Raw genomic sequence first — 27,946 nt, 5'->3', positions numbered from 1 at the left:
TTGGTTACTTGAAAACAGATATTTTTATTTAACTAGTATGTATACCTATTACTTTTATTTGATTTTATATAAACAATAATTCGACCATTTTTATAACAGTCTGTAATGAGATGGTCTATAATATTCATATTGCAGTTTTTTTTTTGTGGAATGAAATGTTGTTAAAAATCACCATTACTTTGCTTTTATTTTGAAAAAAGACATTGAAAAAAATAATAAGTTAATAAATATATCTATATACTATATGTTCTCATTAATTTTAGTATCAATCATAACTTAAAAAATAAAAACATAACATTTAAAAAAAGAAATATAGACAGATTAACAATTTTAGTGCGTAACAAACTACATACTCATAACAAATTAACTAATTAAATTCACATAAGTTTTCCCATTTTTATATTTTTGTAAATGAGAGTGAGTGTATATTCCTCATATAACAAGAATCGTGTACACACTGTAGTGCTAACAAAATAAATACATTTTGAAAGGATCAGTCCAAATACTAATTTGAGTGAGTCATGTCATATATTACGTGATTGAAGCGTATATGTACATTACACATTTTGTTTAACGCAACGTATAATCATAATCGCCAAATCGTACATTTGTTTGAGGGTCGTTCATTTCTACAGAATGTTGTTGTTGATTGTGAGACGCAATAAGGGCTCTTTGAGTAATGTATGGATTAAATTGCATATAAAATGGACGAGAATTTGGAAATGTTTGTGTTCGATTCGAACATGTTACTTGTGAGATGTTATCTGAGTAGCTGCGGTTACTGCCAATTGACGTCCATGGGAGCTGTTGATTGTACTGTTGTTGTTGCTGCTGCTGTTGTTGGTGTTGTTGCTTTTGATGCCAAACACTTGCATAGTCCAGATTAGATCTCGTATCAATATATTCTTTATAACCATATGATGATTGTGAATCTCGCCTGATCGGTGTTGATATTTTTTGTTGAACTGAACTTTCTGGGAGATTGTACGGGGCTGAACTTTGCTGAAACGATCGATGATCTTGTCTCCCACCATTAAATTTGGATGGTGTGTTTGCACAGTTGTTGCTATTACTTATAGCATTTGTTATGTTGTTGGAATAAAAAGGAGTGTTTATCGCTTTATTTGGTTTAGCGGCAGGATTGACATTATTATACCGAAATTCTATTGAATCCTTGGGATTTATGTCGGGCTCTTTAAGAGCCCCTGTGTGTCATTCGCCCGTTGCTGTAACAGTTGTCCACTGCCATGGACTACTGTATGCCGTCTTAGTATTGCTGTAAGTAAAGTATTGTTAATAAGTAAAGTTATATAAATTTAGATGTAATTTTAAGTGAATAATTTAATTATCGAAAGTCGCAGTTAAAGCTTAAGTATTGTATGTTTTTGTGCCTTCACAACTAAGAGCATAAACAAAACAAATATTTCATTCAGTTGTATGCTAATTATAAAACAGCCTACAACTGAAGGTGCCCGTCAAAGCTCACATACTTTTTGTTTGTTCAAAATTACAAATCGTATTATTTATATCTATTAAGTAAAATACTTGTTGCACAAACCAGATCTGTACCGCAATTCTGTAACTTTTTTTACTTTCCTACCGATGTCGTTAAGTAACGAAAACTATCGGTTGCTTTAACGAATTTAATATTCACTATCTCTCGGTAATAAATTTTAACGAAGAATATAGTTAAAAATATAAATGTCAATATTTTTAAAATTAAAAAGTCATAAAAATATTTATTATTTTTTCGTGTTTGCAGATAAATTCGTAGTGGTGTGAATAAATAATCGCATTTATATATAAAAATCAAGCATCAGCTCACCCAAATATGTTCGCGAAACCTACTGAAAACAAAAGAACAAGAGTTTTTTTTCTAAAAATAAAAGTAACCCAGTGTAATACATATGGGGCATTTCATGTCAAGTGAACCAACTTTTGAAATCGATGTCTTCCGATCGGGATGAAATTTGCACCAAGGTTAGCTCTATTGGATAGTAACTCAGACACAATTTTTCAACAACATCGGTCGAGAACTCTCTGAGTTATAGGGGGTAAAATTTTGACAATTTGGTCAAACAGGGGTTTTTTCTTATCCATGTAACTTATTACCTATTGTTCTTAGCAAAATGTGTCCCAAATAGTATAGATAGCTATTTCTTCGATCTTTCGAAAAAAAATATTTAAAAAAAAAAATAAAAAATTTTTAATATTTTTTTTCCGAAATCAAAAACTTTTTTGACTTTTTTTTAAAATACGTCCTTTTTTTTTTTTCTTAAAATAAAGTTTAGATATTTTCCTTGAACACCTACTTGGTCGCTTAGTGGGATGCGAGTGGGATATCTATCAAAATAAATATTTTGTAACTCAAAACATAAAATTGTTGACTTTTTTTGCAAAATCAAAAACTTTGTTGACTTTTTTTTTCAAAATGGACCCTTTTTTAATTTTTTTTTTTAGGTCAAACAAAAGCTTAGATATTATCCTTGAAGACCCTTTTGGTCGCTTAGTGGGATGCGAGTGGGATATCTATCAAAATAAATATTTTTTAACTCAAGACTTACAATTTTTGACTTTTTTTTTTGCAAATACGATTTTTTTTCCAAATGGGCCCTTTTTTAAAATTTTTTTTGTAGTCAAAAGAAAGCTTAGGTCCATTCTTTTAAGATATTTTTAGTCCCTTAGTGGGATGCGAGTGGGATATCTATCAAAATAAATATTTTGTAACGCAAGACATACAATTTTTTAATTTTTTTTTGCAAAATCAAAATTTTTTTCCAATATGGGCCCTTTTTTAATTTTTTTTTTGCTCAAAAGAAAGCCTAGGTCCATTCCTTTAAGATATTTTTAGTCCCTTAGTGAGATGCGAGTGGGATATCTATCAAAATAAATGTTTTAACACAAAAATTGTATGTCTTGAGTTACAAAACATTTATTTTGATATATATCCCACTCGCATCCCACTAAGCGATCAAAACCATCTTAAAGGAATAGGCCTAAGCTTTCTTTATAGCAAAAAAAAAAATTACAAAAAGGGCCCATTTTAAAAAAAAGTCAAAAAAGTTTTTGATTTTGCCAAAAAATCAAAAATTGTATATCTTGAGTTACAAAATATTTATTTTGATAGATATCCCACTCGTATCCCACTAAGGGACCTAAAATATCTTAAAGGAATGGACCTAAGCTTTCTTTTGACTAAAAAAAAATTTTTAAAAAAGGGCCCATTTTGAAAAAAAATTCGAATTTGCAAAAAAAAAGTCAATAATTGAATGTCTTGAGTTACAACATTTTTATTTTAATAGATATCCTACTCACATCTTCCTAAGTGACAAAATAGGTCTTAAAGGAAAAGACCTAAGCTTTCATTTGAGCAAAAAAAAATTTTTAAAAAAAAGTCCCATATTGGAAAAAAATTTCGATTTTGCAAAAAAAAATTAAAAAATTGTTACAAAATATTTATTTTGATAGATATCCCACTCGCATCCCACTAAGGGACTAAAAATATCTTAAAGGAATGGACCTAGGCTTTCTTTTGAGCAAAAAAAAAAATTAAAAAAGGGCCCATATTGGAAAAAAATTTTGATTTTGCAAAAAAAAATTAAAAAATTGTATGTCTTGCGTTACAAAATATTTATTTTGATAGATATCCCACTCGCATCCCACTAAGGGACTAAAAATATCTTAAAGGAATGGACCTAAGCTTTCTTTTGACTACAAAAAAAATTTTAAAAAAAGGGCCCATTTGGAAAAAAAATCGTATTTGCAAAAAAAAAAGTCAAAAATTGTAAGTCTTGAGTTAAAAAATATTTATTTTGATAGATATCCCACTCGCATCCCACTAAGCGACCAAAAGGGTCTTCAAGGATAATATCTAAGCTTTTGTTTGACCTAAAAAAAAAGATTAAAAAAGGGTCCATTTTGAAAAAAAAAGTCAACAAAGTTTTTGATTTTGCAAAAAAAAGTCAAAAATTTTATGTTTTGAGTTACAAAATATTTATTTTGATAGATATCCCACTCGCATCCCACTAAGCGACCAAGTAGGTGTTCAAGGAAAATATCTAAACTTTATTTTAAGAAAAAAAAAAAAAAAAAAAGGACGTATTTTAAAAAAAAGTCAAAAAAGTTTTTGATTTCGGAAAAAAAATATTAAAAATTTTTTATTTTTTTTTTTAAATATTTTTTTTCGAAAGATCGAAGAAATAGCTATCTATACTATTTGGGACACATTTTGCTAAGAACAATAGGTAATAAGTTACATGGATAAGAAAAAACCCCTGTTTGACCAAATTGTCAAAATTTTACCCCCTATAACTCAGAGAGTTCTCGACCGATGTTGTTGAAAAATTGTGTCTGAGTTACTATCCAATAGAGCTAACCTTGGTGCAAATTTCATCCCGATCGGAAGACATCGATTTCAAAAGTTGGTTCACTTGACATGAAATGCCCCATATGTCTATGCCACCACAAGTGATCATTAATTCTGAATTTAGATATGTGTTGTTATAAGGACAGTCGACAAATTCAGATGAGTTTCCTTCTTAGAATACTGTCTTGAAAAAGATTTTATAACTTTTATATAAGTTTATAATCGTATCACATCGCCAAAAATGGAAATTGAATATAGGGATAAACATTATACACTCCAGAAATGTGTTAATTATGGATATTATGCCCCAAATAAAAGTTGCTCTTAAAATTCGAATATTATTTTCTAAAATTAATATAATTGGTCAATTCACAACGTATCTTATCATGTCATATTGTCCTAATATTTCACAGTGGTTTGTATTGCTTTTCAAAATAAATATTATTGGTCAATTCACAAGGTCTCATAATGTCCTAATATTTCACAGTGGTTTTTATTGCGTTTTAAGCTAAAAAAGACCTAAAATAATACTACTATGTATGCTATGTTTATTGTGTTATCGTAACCAGCCAGCAGAGACCAGAGACAAAATTTTGTCGTTAAAAAGTTACAGAATTGCGGTACTGAAAAACATAGATTGTGCGGTTGACTTGCTGATTAAACATTTTTTTTCACGATGTTCTTCAAAAATGTTTCGAAAATATTCGTGGCACTACAAACTATTAATTTTAGTAGAAGGAAATCATATCTTTATGGTTCCACATGAGGGAGACGCAAGATAAAACTTATGAAAAACATAATTTATTATTTAGTTTATTAGATTTAGCAGCGATATGCTTTATGACTGCGGTTTGGGATTTCCCTGAATATTTTTTTCACGAGAAACGGGAATGACAAATTTAATTTCCTACACACAAAAAAAATAATCGAGGCTATATTAACTAAGCTTGCATAGTTAATTTCTTTTTATATGAAAATGAAAAACTAAGTTTTTTATTTATGCCATTAGGTAATTCAAACAATACAGTTTACCTAAAAACTATGTTAATATAACTATTGGAATTAGTAACATTTTCGAATTTATTTCTTTATCTTCTTCGAAGTTTTTTGTTTATTTAATTGTCAATTGAAAATATTTTTGGTGCAAAAGGGTAGTATATATTAAATTAACTTTAAAACATATACAAATTTACTTAAATAATTTATATTTTCAAAAAGCCACAATAAGCTAAACTCCAAGCAGTTCTGAGCAAGCCATTAGCCTGGACGTACTTGCGCATGTGCTCCTTATTGAAAACAAACAGTAAATGTGCTTCAACTACCGTGGTAAGTGTTAGCAAAACCGCAACCAACAGAAAAACCACCACATCAATGACAAAAAACCCTGGAATTGCAACTGAGGAAGAAATAGATTTGGTTTTACGGCTACACCGGCTTAACAGTGAACGAACTTTTGAATTCATCAATAAAATCAACGAACGATTTTAAAATTGATATGTCCACGGCCAATACGATGGCGTCTTTTACGCCAGCAACATAAGGAACGTGTTTTTGAAACTGCATGTGTTCAAGGGTCTGAGTGCGAATCATGTTCAAAAAAGCATCTGCAAACAATTATCCAATTTCATTTATATACAGATATACATAAGTACATTTTGTAAATATTTTTTTTAAATAAAAGCTAAGGATAAGCGTGTAATTTTATGATTTTCTAAAATATATTTTGTAAATAAATTCATTTTATGTTACAAATGATACATAGTTAAATTATCAAAAATTAAACTATAAATTTACATTGCTTTCATTGGTAAATTACAAAAATTTGTAAGGAATTTTAACAAACAATTTTAGTTGATTTTTCGAACATTGAAATTATCTAAAATTTTAGTTATATTAACTAGCGGTATTCACTGTTAAGTGCGAATGGTCTAGCATCATTGCAAATGCAAAATTTTACCGTAATCCAATAACAAAATACACACAAAAACCTTTACAATTTTGCATTTGCAATGATGCAATACCATTCGCACTTAACAGTGAATACCGCTACTATATTTTTAGGAAATATAACCTATGTATTTTTTTGTGTGTAGGAATTTAATCAAAATTGGAAAAATAAGTAAAACAAGTAAGAGTGCTATATTCGGCTATGCCGAATTTTATATACCCTTAACCTTTGTTGTGGATTTATTTTTTATAATAACACTGACCAACAAATTGAGACTTTTTGATTGGAACAGAACAGCGACCCTATAATTCTGAAAGGGCATGTTGAGTATATCATTTTTGTAGAATAAACTTATAGTCCAGCTGCACAGTGCGGCCAAAGGCACCTTTGTCCGTCCAAAAGTCGAAAATGGTACAAAATGATCCACAAATTTGTATATGGGGGTTTTTGGGGTAGCTGATTACGAATCCAGAATTTTCAAATTCAAAATGGTCGACCTAATATGGCGTCATTTCATACGAAAAAAGAATTAAATGAATTTTCTAATTGATTAAAATTTTTTGTTTTTATATTATTAAGGTATATAATTGAAAATTTATTAAAAATTAACAAATAATTAAATTAACAAATTAATAAATGAAATAAAAAATTAAAATTATAAATTAAATTAAATTTACAATGGTGAAATGCAATATGGCGATGTTAGAGTGCATTCAACAAATACATGCATACGTATTTGTGTAGCTCTACCTTAGTTCACGTTTTCGAGAGTTTATTGTATATCTATATTATTATTGTTATTTAATATACATTAAAGCGTACCACCTTACAAACAAAAAAAATGCGACGTAAACCCTCTAGTAAGTATTTTAGCAAGGTAGTTACCAAAAAAATTAAATTTTTTTTGCCGAACGTAGGGCAACTTGCAAATACTTGCAGCTAAATTGTATTTTATTTGTTAAATAATACTTTGACTTATTACTTCCAATAGCTTAGAGAGCAGGAAAAAGCAAGAAAAACATTTCACTCAATCACATAAATTTTGTTTCAATTTACTATTAGACATTTACATTCAGATTTTGATTTTACGTATTATAGTTACCTTCAGCTGTAGAATCCATTTGGTTTCGTTTGATTTGCTTGATTATAAAAACTTTGACACCTGTTTAACGGAAACTCCTTCTAGTCGATCTTTCCTACGGTAGTGTGCCATTCGTGTGAAGGCCTCATTCAAACTGAAATTATGAATGGCATTTGAGGCAAGGGACCTTACTATCATAATTTTTTATCTCCTAGAGCATTTCTTTAACCAACCCAATGACAAAAAAAACCCCCAACTAAAAACTTGTTTTTTCGACTTTTGGCCGGACAAAAAGGTGCCTGGCCGCACTGTGAGCTGGTCTAAATTTTTTTTTACACTGGGTCAAAGTTTTAATTTTTTGAACTCAAAAAATGTTGTAAGCTAATATCTGAGAGAATTATTATTGTCAGAGTTATATTGTGGAATTTTATGGGGATCATTTTTGTGGAAGATCTTAACCCCCTCTCCTATCTTTAGGGGTCAAATTGACACCTTTTTCGAGAAAATCGAAAAAAGATTATAATATTCTACGAAACTTTTTGCGGTAAAATTTCATTGGGGGTCACCAAAGACACAAAAGTTGCAAATAGAGCCCTTTATGCTTAATTAGCAAAATTACACGCCATATCGGGTCTCACATTTTTTAAAAATATCTCCAAAAATCCAAGTATGATCCGAATGAGCTGTAATTTAAAATATAAATAGTCCATAAGGAGATTTTCAAAATATATGTAAATATATCGATGGCTTAATATAAAAAGGCCCTAACTCGTGTTTTTTATGTCGTGATTTTTTTGGCTAATTATGATATATGATCGGACCATTTATCGAATTAAACGAAAATCTGGACTTACAAAAAAAAAAAAACACGAGTTAGGGCCTTTTTATATTATCACTCTCTGAGTTGATTAAGCGATGTCCGTCCATGTAAAACTTGTCGCAATTTAAAACTATCGATGCTTTAACTTATATCGACCATTTAACAGCTTCCGCGCTTACACATCATAGTCTCATATCCATCGTATCAGTTGATTTTGAAAAGGATTTTGATCGCATTGGAATTCATTCGATTATTTCACAGCTCAAAGAATGGAAACTTGGAAAAAAAAATTATCAATTTTGTGTACACTTTTATATCTAATAGAAAGATAAAAGTTAAACTAAATAACTGCTTTTCATCTACAGAAAATCTATATAATTCCTCAAGGGTCCCCATTATCTGTAATTTTTTTTAAAATTGCCACTAACCAACTAAACAAAATTATATCCAATAATAAATTTTTTAAACATATTATATATGCGGATGTTTAATCATAATATACAAGCACAAACTCGAATATTCAACAGGAAATAAACACTTTATTCATTCCTATAAGTGAGTGGTGCAAAAATCGCATTCGATAAAACTAAATATTTACACATATGCAAGAAAAGATCATGTAAGACTACCAATATTGTTATTCAAGGAAAACAAATTAGTAAGACAGAATCATTAAAAATTCTTGGTTTATTATCATATTAAAAAAACGCTATCAAAACGAATTAATATATTAAAATGTATAGCTGGTAAAATTGGTAAAAAAAACTACTCCTATTAGGAATTTATTTGCTGAAGCCGGAATATCCACAATTGACCAAAGGTATACAACGCTTACTACAAATTTTATAATTAAAATTATGTTTCCATCAGATCAACACCTTATTTGTCGATTATCAAACCTACTATCACAGTCCCCAATGCGTATCTACACGATCTACAACTCACATAAATTCGCCTCCCACATTGGTTTGAACTTAAAACAGCAAAAAGCTTATACACCCACTGAACCACCATGGAAATTGAAAAAGGATAATTTTATTTCTGATCTTATTAACCTACCTAAAGAATCTACATCCAATTATATATACATTTCACTTTTTAAAGAAATACTTTTAACATACAAAAATTGGAACTTCTTGTATACAGATGGCTCAAAAACAAACTATTTTTTAACATTTTACATTTAAAAAATTCGTATGTGGATAAGTTAACAATTATTTGAGTACATTTAATTTATGTCCGAGGTAAATTTTTGAATGGATCTGAAGTTGCCAATAATATATTACATAAATCTTCATATGTATAACTTCGTGAGCTTATAAAATGTATCTTTACTCCATTCAACTTCTTTGTAGCGCCATTTTAAATTTTTTACGAAAACAGGTAACTTTTCTTGTAAATCCAATTATATATCGTTTAAATTTACTTTTCTTTGAATGTGACTTTGAACATCTTCATGGGTTTTTATAATGGAATAGATTTTGGATGATTGTTTAATGTCGTACGTGACAGATTTTTCTCTTATAGTAAATCAATATAACGTTAGCTTAGTACGCAAACGTAACAAGTCCACTTTTGATTGAAATTAAGATTTTGATGCAGAAAGATAGTAAAACATAAGATACATATTTTGCAATTAAAAATTTCGTTATTTTGTTTCTAACTGATGATTTTTCAGTGATACGCAAAAGTGCTAACTCCACAAAAAAAAATAATAATAAGAAAACATGCTAAGTCCAGCAAAAAACATTGAATATGCTATTTAAATCTACTTTTTCAATACTATTTGCTATAATACTTTGAAGATTAACATTTTTCGATGTAATCACTATAGTATGGTTACACAATTCACTGTAAAATAAAAAAAATTAAATTTTGAAGAAATAATAAAAAACTAATTTATTTAAGATTTTTAGTTATTTTGTTTTACAGCAATGAAATAAGACTGTTTTTTGTTATGTATTTAAATAATATAAAATAATAAAACCAATTTGTAAAATAATAAAACGAGAAATTAAAATTTATTATAAGAAAATGTGCTAAGTCCAGCCAAAAAACTCAAAATCATAAAAATCAAAAGAGCTTCAGTTTCTAAAGTCATTTCAATTATTTTATTTTTTCAACTGATACTTAAAGCCAACAGATCATAGCAGAGAACTGCGTTTACAGATCTAAAGAATATTGAAAGCAAAAAAAGATAGAACGTTTTTTGTCTCTCCTGTAAAATTCTAAAAATGGGACTTGGCACGTTTGTGTACTAAGCTAACGATATATTCTGTTAATATACATATGTATACCAAAACTAAAATATAAATAGAAAATATATGTATATTCGATTTCAAAAAACAATGATAATAGCGAAACAACAATCAGAGTCAAATTCATTTCATATGCTAATTGGAGCTTAGTTTTCGCCACAATTTTGGCCTAAAACACACCAATTAAATTAAAAAATTAAATACATATATACTACGTTTATACGTAGCATATTCGCAAATAAAAATAATTTGCAATTAACTAACTCTCTGTTTATATGTCACTTTGGTTACGGAAAATTCTTATTTTTTTAAATGCAAAAATGAAAGAATTAAAAATTCTTATTTGTCATGCAATCCAATTAATGCAAAAACGCAATGAAATATTTAAAAAACGAAAGAAAAACTAAAAACGTTTAAAAATAGGGCAATGTTTAAAATCTTATTTGCAAATAGTGTCGTTAATCAGGAATTGTTTTCGTGAGTTAGCTATTTGCAAATAAAAAAATAATTCACTGTTTATGCGGCTAATTTGTCTACTTTCGATATATTTATTTGCGAATAAGTCGTGCGTATAAACGTAGTAATAGTCAGTTTAAACTATTATTTTTGCCCTTAAAATGTTGTAATAAGCTCTAAATACTTTCACATAGTAACATTTTAATGTTTTCTCATATTCAAATAATCTTGAAAAAAGATTCAAGGATTTTTGTACATTTCAATTCAAAAATGGTAAAATTTTTGAATTCTATGGATAGACTTTTTTAAAATTTTTTTTCGTTCTAAAATTGTGATTTTTTTAGATTTTTTTCCACATAATTTATGATAACTCAAAAAGGGTTAGTCCGATATTATTGAGAGCTTTAATTGGCTCAGAAGTTTCGGAGTTATAATAACAAATTTTATTTGTTTATTTAAATTCAAGTAATATAAAAAAACCTCAATAGGCCAAATTGAAGCAAAAAATATATTTTTTACGTGAAAATAGCAAATTTTTGTGAATGAAAATGAGCGAATTCACTTAATTGTGAATAAATTCGAAAATAATCCATCGATTTTTATAGTATCGATATCTCATTTTGTTCCTATTACAAGTGACTTTGCGATAAAGCAATAAATCTGAACAATTTCCGCCGTTTTCGATTTTTCATGATTTTTTTAAAACAAAAAAATTTGCTATTTTCACGTAAAAAATATTTTTTTGCTCCAATTTGTTATTATAACTCCGAAACTACTGGTTTTGAAAGAAGAACATTTTATATATATGAAACTAAAAAGTTAAATTTTGTGAAAATGGGCGAATTCACTTAATTGTGAATAAATTCGAAAAGAATCAAACGATTTTTATTATCTATATCTCATATTGTTGCTATTATATGCGGGTATGCGATAAAGTAATAAACCTGAAAAATTTCTACCGTTTTCGATTTTTAAAGCACAAAAATTAGCTATTTTCACGTAAAAAAATATATTTTTTGCTTCAATTTGTTATTATAACTCAGAAACTACTGAGTCGATTAAAACGGAATATATAAACAGATTAAAGGTTATGTCAATTTTATATCAATAATATAGGACTAACCCTTTTTGAGTTATTATAAATTATGTGGAGAAACATCTAAAAAAATTCACAATTTTACAAAAAAAAAAAATTTTAAAAAAACTTCTCAATAGAATTTAAAATTTGGACCATATTTGTAGTACTGGAACCACAATACATTAAAATTGTGTAGTGGTTTAAAAAGCCTCTAAAATTTTTTCGATTTTGTTGCCCTGTGCTATCAAATAATTAAAACGCACAGTGGTATGAGAAAAAAAAAGAGGGAAATAAATCTGTAACTTCAAACCCTTAGTCCGATTTGAATGAAATTTGACATGCGCAAAGAAGAATTGTTGTTGAGTTTAAGTTTTGAATTTTGACCGCATGGACCCACCAGGGGTGCGGCCTGGGTTCCCCAAAGTAGGGAACCTCGGGTATCTTAAATTTTTAAAACGATCCTATTTCTTCGGCTGTGTTTCGATTTCAAAACCATTACATATATAGAATCTCCTTGTCGAGCACTACAGAACCTCGTCGTAGCTATCGATTATCTCTTATAACTTCGGATATATTCGCATTTGAAAATAAAATTTTCAACATTTTTATCCACCCTACTCCAGTTTTTTGATAACAGCGGGTCCAAATATTTCCCGATTTTCTCCATTTTTCTTTTATTGGACTACCAAAAACCAAAACGGAATTATTTAAAAATCGTGACTGACTCCAAAGTTATATGCATTTGAATTTAAAAAATTTTAAAAAAGGCTACTTTTCTCTAGTTTTTGGGAAAAAAACTACTTTTTTCTTTTTAAGTTATCTAAAAAATGTATTAGGAAGATGTATTAGGAATTTGCACTTTTTGAAAAGCTAACTTTACACTAAATATTCTAAATGAAAATAAATTTCAAAACTGTTGATTCCGAGGGGACCAGGTCCATCCAAATAACGCCTATTTTTTATTTAATTTAATTTTTAATTTAATGGTGACTTTAGTTACAGATTTGTAAACATTTCCCTTGAAGGTCGAAATACATTCTGACTTTTAGTTTTTGTTCTGTCAGCTGTTGAGATTTCATAATTTTAGCATGTGAAATTTTGAGTGTGGTTTTTTATATTTAAATCCAAGTTTTACTAACTTTTAGTCGCCCGATGTATTCGAAATATTTTTTTTTAAAAAGTTAGAATTCTTCTTTCAATCTATGAATTTGTAAATGTTAAATGTGTTGAGAACGCAAAAACTAAGGTTCCTAAACATAATTTACAACAACTTTTTAGCTTTTTAAGAGGGTTTACATATTTCAAAAATATTTAAAACAAAGGATTTTAGAAAGTTTATTGTGTCTCCTGTAAAATTAGTAAAAATTGACTTAGCACGTTTGCATACTAAGTCTACAACCAATATTCATTATGTTGTGGTGGGCATGAAGGACAATAGTTGGCGATGAGCGTAAAAGTTTTGTGCAATTAAACAAGCTTATAAAAACAAAATGGATGCCGATCAATAGGGACAGTGAGGGACAGTCAGTGGCGGTTTTTGTGGCAGTACTTCGCACTGATATAATCGATTGTGAGTTTGTGTCCGATTGCGAGTGTAAAAGTTCAATTGCTGATGTGTTAAGGGCACAATTTATCCGTGTCATTAATGACAACGGCATTCGTAAGCAACTACTTCAATCAAATGCATCTAAATTTGAAGAAATTGTGTTGAAGGCGTTGGCGCTCGAGGCAGCAAAGTGTGATGCAAAGGAATTGTCACAGGCTGCAACAAATTCATCCACCGCGGCTGTAAACAAAATGTTCAATAAGAAAAAAGAAATAAGTCTTCCCAAAATTCAACAACAAAACAAACGTAAAGTTAATTACGAGAAATTGGGTATTGCTGGATTATGTTTACGATGTGGCAGAAATGACCATTTTGCAAGGGAGTGTCGTTCCGATTCAAAATTAAAGTACAATTTTTGTGCAAAATACGGGCATGTAGCAAAAGTGTGCATTGCTTCCCTTTTGGCGGATAGTCCTAATGCCGGAGCTAAAAATAAACCCAGTACACGGGAAAACTCTACAAATCAAGTTAGTAGTGATAATTTCGACTACGGAATCTATAAAATTGTTAATGTTTACCGAAATGACTACGCAAATACAAACTCTGAGCGCTATTATGCAAACATTGCAATAGAAGGTAAAACAGCAAAATTTGAAGTAGACTCTGGCTCCGGTTATTCATTTTTATCCAGAAGCATATTCGAAGAACTTAAATTGCCTAACGTAGTAACACCAACAAATATAGTTTTCCGCTCCTATACACAAAATACATTTAATCCAGAAGGTAAAGTTCGTGTGCATATCAAATTCATCAACGTTTCGATCTTTGGTGACATTTACGTTGTACCGGATGGTTGTACGGCTCTAATAGGTAGAACACGGATACGTCGCCTAGGTATTAACCTTAACGAATTGGATCAAAGAAAGTTAAACATGGTTGTGATCAATTCTATTACTGATTCGGAACAAATCGAAGATTAAATGACCGAATTTGCGTCTGTTTTTGACCAGAAAATTGGGTGTATACCTAATTACAAGGTTACATTGCAATTGCGTGAAAATGCCTAGCTACACAAAAGAGCGTCAAATCCCCTATGCGTTAACAGAACAAGTTAACAAGGAGCTCGACGAATTGGAAAAAGGCGGAATTATCGCCAAGGTTGCCAACAGTGACGAGGCACATTTCGTATGAATCGCCTGTCATTTGGAATAAAGACAGCGCCTGCTGAATTCAATAGTATCGTAGATCAAATACTGCGTGAAATTCCAAAAACAGAAGCATATTTGACATTGTGGTACAGGGTGAGAGTTTAGACGATTGCAAAGCGAACTTAAAAATGTGTTTGACTCAATTGAAGAAGTACGACCTTCACTTGAAACTTTCAAAATGTACATTCTATAAAAAACAGATTGATTTTTTGGGCCATACTGTGGAGTACAACAAAGTCCAAAAATCAGTTTCTAAGACAAAGGCCATAGTTGAGATGCCACAACCAAAATGTGTGGAGGATGTCCGTCGATTTCTTTGCATGGTGACCTAATATGCTAGATTCATACCCAATGCTTGTACATTAACAACTCCTTTACGTTTGTTATTACGCAAAAATGCCGTTTTTAAATGGAATTCTAGTTACCAAAAATGCTGCAATATGATATCGGGCGTTTTGTCTCACATAGTTCATGGTGTGGAAAGGCCCCAGCAGAGCAGAATTACTCCCAACTTGATCGAGAAGCTTTAGCAACCGTGTATGCAGTTCAACATTTTCATGACTATGTTTATGGTAGACTTTTCAAACTTGTTACAGACAACCAGCCGTTATCCTGCATTTTTCATCAAAATTCGAAATTACCGCAAATGACGTCATCGAGACTTCAAAGATATGCAGCATTTTTGACTGGTTATAATTACGAAGTTGTTACAAAAAAAAGTGAAGAAAATGTAAACGCTGATTGCCTGTCGAGGGCCCCATTAAACACAGATATGAACCTGATCAATTTTATAGACAACGAAGTACATTATATCTGCGAATCAACATTGTTACAAATAAGTTCATTGGAATTAAATTTTAATTCAATTCGAAATGCTACAAAAAGAGACACAGGACTTTCAAAAATTATAACGGAATTACGTAATTCAAACGTGTCCGATACGGAATACACAATTGATTCTGATATTTTGTTCAAAGGAAAAAGGGTCATGATTCCAACTTTACTTCAACCAGCTGTACTTAATGAACTCCACTATACTCACTTGGAGTATTCGTGAGTGATTTTCGGAAGTGGGCCTTATATGGGAGCTATGACCTATTATGGACCGATCACCATGAAATTAGGTCGTGTGATTTATGTCTATATGAACGTTAATGTTGAATTTTGTGTATATACCAACATTTTTAAGTGATTTAAGCACGTTAAAGTGATTTTCGGAAGCGGGTCTATATGGGAGCTATGACTAATTATGACCGATCGTAACAAAATTTGGTGACATGAATTTTGTATACAGTGGTGGCCACCAATTTAAGACAAATACTTGAATTTTTTTCATCAACTGAATTTTAAGTGCGATAGAGCCAAAATAAAAGGACCTCTAAGGGTATGAAATTTATTATTAATGTTTCTAGTTTCTGATAAATGTTTGGAAAAACATATGTGGAAATACGTTGACCCACCTCAGCGAACATCCGCTGTTAATAACATGATATGACCGAAACTAATGGAACTAAAAATACGAAATTTGTTCCGAATATTTTATAATAATAAAATTATAATGATATAAATGTGAGAAAATATGTTTATTTAAAAAAAAAATGTTTTGGTCAAGTTGTAGAAAAATGAATATGTATGAATTGACACAGTCGAATAAAACACACTTGTGTGTTAAAACAGTCCTCATGCATACATATTTGTGGAAATATTTGAAAAACTAATTGACAATTACATGGAATTTAGCAAACAATTTTTGTCTTAAATTCCTGGCCACCACTGTATATACAACTTATTTGGAGCGAAATTTGTCTATATACATATATAAATTAAACATTTATGACCCATAAAGTCCAATTTCGAGAGGACATTTGTATGGGGGCTAGATGAAATAATGGACCGATTTCAGCCAGTTTCAATAGGCTTCGTCCTTGGGCCGAAAAAATTATATGTACCAAATTTTATCGAAATATCTTCAAAATTGCGACCTGTACTCTGCGCACAAGGTTTACATGGACAGCCAGCCAACCAGCCAGACGGACGGACATCGTTTAATCGACTCAGAAAGTGATTCTAAGTCGATCGGTATACTTTAAGGTGGGTGTTAGACCAATATTTTTGGGCGTTACAAACATCTGCACAAACGCATCTGCACCCACTATGGTGGTGTAGGGTATAAAAAAAATGAAGCAATTGGCAAGGAGGTACGTATACTGGTCTTCAACAGACAAAGATATTGAAAATTACGTTCGTTCATGTGCCGCTTGTGCCTCTGTCCAGAATAATCCTCCGAAAGCTGTTTTGCATCCTTGGGATGAACCACAACAAAATTGGCAACGTATTCACATTGACTACGCTGGACCTTATCATGGATATACATTTTTGGTAGTCATTGATTCCAAATCTAAATGGGCAGAAGTAGGCGTGTGCTCATCTTCAACCATTGAAATATTATCTAACATTTTCGCTAGATACGGATTTCCAGATGTTATGGTATCCGATAACGCAACTATTTTCAAGTGACGAATTTACAAAATTCTGCCGAAATTCTGGTATTTTCCTAAAGAAACGATTAGCGGCCATGTCAGACAATACATCATCCATTCTCAAAAAGATTCAAGATATACTTTTTAGATACAGAGCAACACCACTAAGAAATGGGAAATCGCCCTCTGAGCAGTACCTTGGATGGCAGATTAGAATCCAACTTGATGCCTTAAAACCTTCAACATTTTGCAAAAACTCTACTCCTTATTTAACAGTAAGACAATTAAGTGAGGGAGATCGCGTTCAAGCCAGGTATTACACCGTAAATAAGCCTTCGTGGAGAATTGGTACTATCCGGCTTTACTGCCTCTCATTCCAACTCAAGTATTTCGAGATGTCCCTACATTGCCTAGAACACCTACAATCACCGAACATAGTACACCTACACTCAATGAACAGCCACAAGAACCACAACTGCCATCTACTTCTGGAAATGCTGATGAAACAATGAGCCGACGTACGTCCAGTCGACAACGCAGACCACCATTGATTCCATGTATGGACTTATAAATGTTATTTTTAAGTGAGGGAGAATTGTAATTATATGTGCACTTGTAATATCTAATGTTAATTCTTTTGTAAAATAATTGTCGATATGGCAACCCTCAACCATAGAAACACTTTTTGATATTCTTCTTTATTAGAAGTCGTTCTTTTGCCATCAACATGTTAACTTACTTGATTTATATTAATTACTGTGTATAATTTAGAAATAATAATAAATAGTTTATGTTAATTTAAAGTCGTGCATTATTCAATTACATATATTTCGACCACCAAATAAATCATCATTCGACGATATAACATTTATGCAAGGTTCTGCAAAAAATGCATTTAAAAAAAAACTTGTAAAATAACCAAAAACTTACTTTTCAAGCTAAAAGCTTGAAAAACTTGTCCTATTCAACCAGTAGAAATCCCGTATAATATAACTATGTATATTTAAACATTTTTTACACCGCCGATATATAGATATTTTTTATTAAAATTGGTTATCTTTGAACAAAATTATATGACATCCCTGATGTTGCTGTAATTTGTTCACTAAAAAATAGTATTACCTGCCGAAAAGAGGATGCCATAGTGGTATATTTGTATCGGTTGTTAGTCCAGACGCATCGTTATTCACATTATTGTTTTCAGGTGTTATACTATCGACAAATGTTTTAGCTTTTTGTTTACTCAACTCACTGTTCGACTCAACACTGACATTTGTAATGCTGCAAGGTCTTGCAGATGGAGGAGGCAAAGTAGTCACATCACTTAAGGCTGTTCCTTTACTTTCTGTATTTCTGTCGCTAACTTTACACTCTGTTGTATTTCTTTTCATTTCATTTGCACTTTTAAGAAAGTCCGACGATAAATTCTGTACATACGGAGTTGACGAGCTCGACGATGGAGCCATACTGTGCTCGGGGTCCAAGAGATTAGACAATGATTTACATGTTAGTCTTGGCTTATTGTCCGTATTTTGTCTATGGTTGTTATTTGAATATTGCTTTGATTCAGAGGAGTGACGACCCGCGACTGAACTCCTTAAATTGTATGACTTTTCTGTTACTGAAGTGTTGTTGCTACTGCAATTATTTGTTAGACTTTTACACATGGTAGATGGGTTTGTCTGTTTGTTATTTGGTAAAAGTACTTTTTGCTTCCTATTCTCAATAAAATTTGATATGGAATCAATGTTGCTAGAGTTCGTTTTGTCTATAGAGACTGCATTAACTGCTGCTACCGGAGCCTTATGTTGCGATGAGTCTGCTTTTAGCTGATTCAACTGAAGTACACTTTGCATTTGATGTTGAACAATTTTTTGGAATAACGATAACTCATCATTTGTAGCAATCTGCTCTTGAAAGCTTTGCAATCCTGTATTTGAAGCAGATTGTACATTCATTTTATTACTATTACTATTAGTAGTATTTTTATAAATATCTTCTATGTTTGTTAAACCATTTAAATGAGAATTTAAAAATGGAATTAGGTTTGCACATTTTTCTTGCAATACTATTGGATTTTTAAGAGATTTTACAATATCCTGGGAAATTTGTCCAAAGTAAGGCAGCCAAAACATCTGATTTAGCACCGCCATCGTGGCAGAATTTAAGTCCGAAGATAGAGAAGGACCTGTTTGCGAACGTTTAACATTTTCTTTTCTTGTTTCAGATGGAGAGTCTGACGATAAACCAGTGGTATCTGTGGTAATAGTATTTGTAGATTGTTTGAGCTGATGTTGAAGTTGCTGTGTAGACGATTGTGATTGTAAATCGTTTACATTTGTTAATTGGACAGATATGTCCTCTTCAGACAATTGTTCATTCATATCTGGCTCCATGACTTTGGAACTTGCATTTTTTTCGATTTCAAGTTCATTTTTTAAAATAGCCTCAAGCTGAGCCATCGAAATAACAAGAATATTGGGATTCTGTATAATTTCTGGATAGGCAAAAGCTTCAGGCAATCGTAGTTCAGGTCTTGTAGTAATCAAGAGTGGAATTTCTCTAGCAGGTGATGCTAAAACGGCACTAAGTCTGTCTTTTGGAACTAGTATTGGATCGGGAACTTTCCATTGTGTATTTCGTATTAGCAAACGCAGCTGAGTTAATGGATCAGGGTCCTTGTCTATCATAGCTATTTTGCCCACATTCTGAGTTACAACTTTGAGCTTATTAAGTCGTAATCGTTTCTTCAATGGTTCTTGTTCAATTTCACTTTCGCCATCATTGTCTTCGTCATCTTCAATGACAACGGTCTCAATGAAATCACTTGATTGTCCCGACTTAGAGCTGTATAGGGATTTCATATTGGATATTTCTTGATGTCTTTGTTTTCCAAGATCTATTGGATCCCTTTGATGTTGGGTTGAGAGAGCATTTAATTTCATAAACTGTTCCAGTATGAGGTTTTTGAGTGTTTCTGATGATGATGCTAATGAAGATGTGTCTTCTCGTTGTGGTGATTTGACCACATCGGAACTGGATGTAACTGCACACTGGCTACGCGATTCTGATGGGGGGCAAACCTCTTCACGTTTTTTATAGCTAAGATCTTTAGGCGAATCTTCTATAACACATACTGATCGCACTTTACTGCTATTGTTAATGTCCATAATTCCCATAATAGGTTCAATATTTTCACATGTTGGTGACCTTTGTGGCGATGCCGGCGTTGCCACTACCGAAGTCGTCGAATGTAACGTAATCTGTTGTTCTGTTAATATGCTAGATGACTGTTTATCAAAAGTCTCCATATATGTATTAGATTGAAACAGTTCTCCATTCAAACCTTCTATTTCGCCAGCTTCGTTAAACGACAGACATTTCGGAGGATCACTTACATCAGCTATAAGTTGAACTACCATTTCATTTGTACCTTGTAACGTTTTATGGTGCAATTGGTCCATAGTTGCTTTTGTTATAATTTCATTCGCTTGAATTAAATTATTTTCGCAGCTTGTCTTTACAAGAGTATCGATTAGTTCTGCGTCGCTATTCGCATTGTCATCGCAGTGCTGCAGTAGATCGGCATCGTCGAGAAGATCTTTAAGATTCTTCGTTTTGGCCTCCAAACTTTCAGGGATCTCTTCAGTGATTTGTATTTTCGAATCGGCATTGAGTTTATCCATATCAGTGACCACTTCTTCCTTGCTAGGATTGAGAAAACTATTTTTAGCAGATTTTGAATTGTTTTGGATGCTTTCATTTTCAAATGATTCAACCTGATATTCTGAAATATTTACTGAATTATTTGGCAAAAACAGACCAGTTTTGGGACATAAATGAAAGGTAAAATCTTCTTCCGATTCTTTTTGATATGTAGATTCTGTCTCAGAAGTTACGTCTATCGTTAAAGAAAATTTTATCGATGTTGATTTATTTTCCAATGCTTCAACATTCTCATCGAAAGTTTGAACATGGATATTTTCAACTAAATCCTCTGTGGACAAACTTTCTTCAGACTTTTGTTCATTATTCATTCTACATTCAGATATTACAGCATTTGTATTTGAATATGTCAGTCCAGCAGATTCATCTGAAGAAGTTGTTGTAAATAGTGGATTCAAAGGTGTAGTTAAAGATTCAGAATTAACAATCAGATTTTGTATGGCAGTGACATTGGTTTTAGGCTTTTTAGAGCTTTTCTCAGATTGTGATTTTTTCCTGAGTTTTTTAGATTTCTTATGTTTGGTTTTCGATTTAACATTTTTAGTTGCCAGAGGATTGCATACTGTATCAATTCCACTCAATTTATCGTCAACTCCCCTGTCCATATTATCAGGCAATACTTTTTGTGTCACATAATCCTGGCAAACTACGGTTGCTTCTATATTTTTACTATGACTATTGATGCTATTGTTATTTGTTTCATGAATGTGATTTTCTCTTTTTACTTTCATTAAAGGTGTGGGATAAAACTTTAGTACTTTTGATGATGTCGGATCAGATCGTGGAATGGCCCGCCATCCATTTGATGTCTTAGTGATGCGGATGCGATTTCTTTTGTCGTAGTCTTCACAACGGACTTCGACAATACGCGTATCATCCTGTTTCACCCATAAGAATATTGGATTTACCCTGGCAACTATTCTTGTTTCATTATCTAATGTGCAAGATTGTGATTCTACTGTTGAGATTTTTATAGATTTGATATTGTTTGATTTGTTTGAATAAGCCGAATTTGCAGTTTTACAGACGGCTGCTTTGATTTTTTCCGTTTTCGCCTTTTTCTCTCCGTTGCTGATATTTAATATGTTTGTATTACGTTTTAAAGCCGGCACAGCAGGAGGTACTGTTGCATTAACACTTAAGTTGTTACCATTTAGATAGCATCTTGGCTCATTTTTTATATCTCGCAGGAGACCTTTTGCTTTAGTAGGGTCCTCTACCTTTAGGTGTCCAAACTTTTGTTTTGTTTGTTTTTTACTTGCTCCTCTCGTCCTGCGTCTGCAATTTGACTCTTCTTCAAATACTAAAAATATATCTCGTGCAACTCTTCGTCGTTCGGACTTTCTATGAAATACTTCTTCAACAGTAACAGTTTCTTTAGCGGTATCCGCCAACAACTCCTTCTTAATACACTTTTCTTTTCTATTATCATTTTTTGGTGTTTTTGTAGTTGTACTTTTTTTGGAAACATTACAAGATTTCACGTTAACATTACCATTCTTCGCTTTAGATTTGGCAGTACTTCTCGGCATATTGCAAAAGCAACTTTATTGCTTACACTAATATTAAAGCTATTGTCATCTTAAGTGTGGGACATTTATAATACGTTTGGTTTGTTTGCCCAGTGAGAGAGATTCCAATTAAATTGAATTCGTATTTATTTTAAATCATAAGCATGCACAAGAACTGTAAAAAAAAACTTGGTCACTTTTTTAGAACACTTCAGTATTATCTTCTTTTTATTTTTTGTTCGATTTCAGTTTTAAGAAACAAAATCCAATTGCAAAATCGATTCTATTTTGTATATATCATAGTAACTCGTAAGATTGAAAACGGGCGTATAGGAATTTTACACAGTCGAATCGTTGTTTTTTAATTAGCAGTGTTGTCGACATCTTTTACATTTCACAAACACTAAAACGAGGAAAACTACTAAAATTACCAATATACAGTAGGGTAATCACGATGAGTGGAAACAATTTAATAATGTTCACAATTTCTGTATAAAATAATTTTCTAAATATTTTACTTTTTAATATATATTTGGCTGGGGAGCTAATTTTGTTTGTATAAATGTAATAGGACCATTTATTTTAATTGTTATTTCTTTTTTTACTAAGTATAGTTTATATCTCAGGATTTTTATTACTATGTAATACATATTTATATTTTGGCATAGAATGGTTTTGTATTACAATATATATATATATATAAACATGAAATGGTCCATGTATGTAATGTCATCACGTGAGAACGGCTGGAGCGATTTGGCTGATTTTTTTTTATTCGATTCGAAATTTTCAGGAGATGGTTTGTAAAGAAAAAATTCAACAATTCCGGTTAAAACTCGGAAATTCTTTTTTTTTTGTGAGTCCAGTCAACTGTAATAAAAAAGCTCCCTAAAGTATGCAGTACAAATTTAGATATTTTATTTGCAAATAAATAAGAACGTGGGTTACTCTGTTCAAAATTTCGTGCGAAATGCTGTCAAACTACATATAAAATATTTGGAATGGAATATATGCGAAATAATTTCGCAAAAGTTGTACTCTGTTTTTATTGTGGAAAACATGTTAAATACATCTGGCAACCTTATTTTTCCACACGAAATAACATACGCAGCACTTCTTTCGCACGAAATTAAAAGCAACAGCTAGCTGTCAAACAGCATATAAAATTTTTCGCATTAAAAACCATGATTTTTCGCAAATATGAACAGAGTACTAGGCTTAAATGTTTAAACATTCAGTGTTGCCATACTTTCAAACAATGCTAACAACCGCATGCTATCAACATTGTTAAGTAGAATCTTCTACTACTACTACGGATGGAAATGTTTATAAACACGATGAATGTTGCTGGCAGTTGCTACCGACCGTTAAATTCAAATTGCTAGTGCAAATTCGTAACAATAGCGCATATTCAGAAATCATAACTAAAGTCGGAACTAGTAAAACAGAAACTAACAAAATAGTTCATAGATAGTTGTAGATCTTATTCACAATTCATAACTAGCTTAGTTACTGCTTTGACATATAGAGAAAACAAAATATCGATAATATTTTGATCGATATATACTGTAATTAATTAAAAGGCTTATAAAGCTATTAAGAGACTATTTTTGTTCTCTAAAAGTACATAAAAAATTTATAGTTATAGTTTGTATGTAAATCAATTAAAATAAGGGTATGTAGAATGAAATTTTTCAATAGAATGTTGTTGACAAAAAAAAAACACATCTCTAGATTATTTTCTTTTTGTATACATGTATTAAAATGAAATCAAACAGCTTTTTTTTGAATGTATTAGTAGTTGGCATTTAGTTACAACTTTACCCATGATTAAGTGCTAACTAATTGTGCTGAAAGTAACCAATTGTGAGTAACTTAAATAGGTACTTAAAAAAGTCAACACTTGGTGATCGTTTATGAATATGCGCCAATATGTTTCTTTTGAGTATAATAATTCTGTTGGATGTTTTCGAATATTTATCTGATCTTTCAAGAATGCTGAAATTTTACTCTTTTAGTTTTATCCTCAATAAAATTTAGTATTCGGAAAATTCTAAATACAAATTTAACACTGCATATTCAAGGCATTGCAGTGAACATAGTTATTAATTTAAATTAATTTTTTTTTAAAAATTAAATATTTAGATAATACCCAAAAATTTTACATCCTAAAGAAATATTTTTTTTTATAAATTAATTTTTTAGATAATTAAATCTTATTTCTTAATACACATTTCAATCTAACTACAGCAATAGAAATACTTCATTTGCAGTTTTTTTTTTGGTTAAAATATCTTAACATTTTTATCAAAGTGATAATATAGATTTAGATATACATTATGTTGTATATCCAGGAATGGACCAAGTTGCGAATTTGAATACCAAAGTAAACAAAATCAATCAGAAAACAGTATCTATAGTTGATTTTCGCTGAGCTTTTAGCAAATATTCGCCACAAATGTAACAAAACATGTTAGGTTCTTTAATACAGCATCTCATCTTATTAGCCACAATTGTATAGTTGTTTTTATGGACTCATCCTGTTGAAGTAGGTCAATTTCTTGGACTTGAACAACATGCAGAACCACCAGAACATCCAGATTGATTATTGTAAATTGTTCATGCTGCTACAACAACAACAACTAGCCACAATGAAATAATATAATAAAAGAAATTATATTAAAAAAAGAAGGAAATTAATGCAGTGTTTTTTAAGGCGTTCTCTGTCCATTACAAAAAAAGCAGATATATTCCTAATAAAAATATTGATTAATCAGGCGGCCGTGGATCGATGATTGATTTTTATAACATGTTTTAACGATTAAAACACGTTGGTTTATCGAATATTTTTCCATAATAAATTTGCCACGACTGACAAATATGAACTGTCAAGGCTAATGTTTACCAAAATGGCGGCAAAACAAAGTAGTATACCAACCCGGCGGACACCCCGTAGTTATATTTTCAGCGATTTTTTGTATAAATTAGTTTCTTGATATGTTTCCTTTTAACAAAGGTCAAACTTTTAAGGATGAATCTGAAGAGTTAATTTTCAAACTGAAAAAATTAAATTTTTCACGTTTTTACCTTTTAAACGGTGGATTATTTCCTCTAAATAAACCTCTTCTATTGATTGCAAGTAATAGCAATTTAGTACTTTAAAATTTGTAACTCTTTATTTATTTAAATTTACACAACAATTTAAATAGTCACTCTCTTTTAATACACACACTTTAAAAACACACTTTATAATGTCCAAGAATACACTGGTAATACAGTTGATTTTAATTCTAACAACGCCTATGATAGTCTGACTGACTGCAACCTGCTGCTACTATTTATATAAACAGTGTCATCTTCCAGTAGTTTCATGAATTATCTTAACGGACAAAACTAGAATGTTCTATTTCTAGAGCTTTTAGAAGCTTTAACAGTTAATATTGTCAGACTTATAAACAATGTTTATAACTATGTACGTGTTATCAACATTGTTGATAGATAGAAGGTTCGAGCCCTGAAAATGTTTCTAAACATGATGAATGTTGCAGGCAGCCGTTACAGACTAGACATCTGCAGCGAGTAAGTTTTTTCTTCATGTGTGAAACTCGCTGTCGAACAAGGTTGCCAACTGTTCAGCTCAGAAAATGGCTAGATTTTGAATTAAAAATGGCTAGAAATGGCTAAAACCCAAAATGACTGAATACAAATTCATAAATATTGGCTTTTTATTTAGTGAGATCGACTTAATAGTATATGTATAAAATATTACATTTCTTAGCATATTAAAAAATTGTATTATCAATGTTAATTGGTGTCTTTTTGATAAATTAAACAAATTTCTGTGCAATTATAAACAAAATCGGATCCATTAAGTGTTGTGTTTGCTTTGGAAACAATTACGCAGCCTATTCCCATCAAATCCACTACGTAAGATTTTTTTTAAAAAAAGACTATTATTTGTCATTTGATTAAAAATATTGGTATATTTTTTAAAAAAATTCAAGAAAAGTTTAAAATAAAAAAGGCTAGGACAAAATAAAATGGCTAAATCTTCCGGCTAGATTAAATCTAGCCATTTTTTATGGCTAAATGAAAATAAAATCGCTAGATCTAGCCGGAAAATGGCTAAATTGGCAACCTTGCTGTCGAATATAATATTTATTTGTACTCTAACTCAGAGCACAAGTAGGGAAGTGCAGAGAATGTTTGCTTATTAAATACAAACAAATAGACGATGTTAATAGACTACTTAAGTACCTCGTGAAGTTTGGTTGTCGCTTGATACTCGATATGTTCTCTTCATGTATGTTGAAAGTTGTGAAACCTTTAAGTTATTTTATAAACGATTTGAATTTATCGGTCCGTAATAAACCTCTGCATGAATGGATTTGTTGTTAAGTAGTATACGTGTACTTGTAAAGTTTGTACACTTACTCGAACTATACATAAAAATAATGTTCGTATTTTTGAGAACAACAAAATTACCGAGTATGTATTTGTTGTTACTCGTCTTTATGTTTACTAGTTAAGCATAATACAAAAATACAAGGTAGCCTCACTTTCTCTTTTTGTAGCCATATTAACGTTCTGACATTTACTGGAATTATGAAAAATCATGCTACCATATTCCTTTTAAAAATCCCACAGTTTGTTGTTTACTTTTTCTTTTCATTTAAAAATTAAAACAAAATTGTTATTTTAAATTTCTATTCCAACGTGCCGTGATATACAACTAAAATCTCAAATGCTATCATTTGTTCCGAAAACTAACTTGCTGGTAAGAAGGAAATCCATCAGCAAACGTGCCTAATCAAGAAAGGATACACGTCCCTAAAATGAAATCTATCAGCGATTGCACATTGGTTTAGAAACTTTTTTTTTTTGGAAATAATTCGGTATCTTGTGAATTATTGGATATATTGTTACGAAATTTCATATGGTTTGAGCTGAGGTGTTTTCGAGTTGACTTACGTTTGTTCAGCTTCCTAACGATAATGGGGGCAGTGCGTAACCCACCAAAGTTGGTCACCTCGGGTCTCAAATTTTTTAAAAAAATCGCCAAAAATCCATTTATGATCCGAATGAGCTGAAATTTTAAATATAAATAATAGAAGGTCTACAAAAAATACGCTTACAAGTGTAGGTTATCTCTATTAGTTGAAGAGATATTCAGGTTTATTGATTTATTTTTTTAAATTTTGGTAGATCTTTTTATGTTTTTTTAGATATGGCGGGCCTACGGAGGGTCGAAATAAATCATATTTTTATTTATGATTTATAATATCAGCTATATTGACGATAAAATTCTAAATAAAATAAAAAAACTTGCTAACTGTTATCTGTTCCATGGATGGTCCATCCCCTTACGGAGAAAGGTTGTCGAGAAAAAATCCACTCCGGGACCCACATCAACCACGACTACATCCGCCAGACGGCCCTTCAACGAGGTGGTTAAGGACCATCTTCTA

At 31.1% G+C, this 27,946-nt stretch overlaps 1 protein-coding gene across 1 annotated transcript; it reads right to left on the bottom strand.

Moving 5' to 3' along the window:
- LOC135956076 (uncharacterized) lies at positions 1 to 22,846 on the bottom strand. The gene is made up of 2 exons (XM_065506564.1): positions 18,364 to 22,846; positions 1 to 1,276 (listed from the first exon to the last, which is right to left on the bottom strand). Exons 1-2 carry the CDS (start codon positions 22,497 to 22,499, stop codon positions 1,213 to 1,215), a joined length of 4,200 nt encoding a protein of 1,399 aa, XP_065362636.1. The 5' UTR covers positions 22,500 to 22,846; the 3' UTR covers positions 1 to 1,212.
- Positions 22,847 to 27,946: the final 5,100 nt, after the last annotated feature.

The sequence above is a fragment of the Calliphora vicina genome, chromosome 3, assembly GCF_958450345.1.
Source record: "Calliphora vicina chromosome 3, idCalVici1.1, whole genome shotgun sequence".
Taxonomy (NCBI): Eukaryota; Metazoa; Arthropoda; class Insecta; order Diptera; family Calliphoridae; genus Calliphora; species Calliphora vicina.
This window is presented reverse-complemented; position numbering and strand designations above follow the sequence as displayed.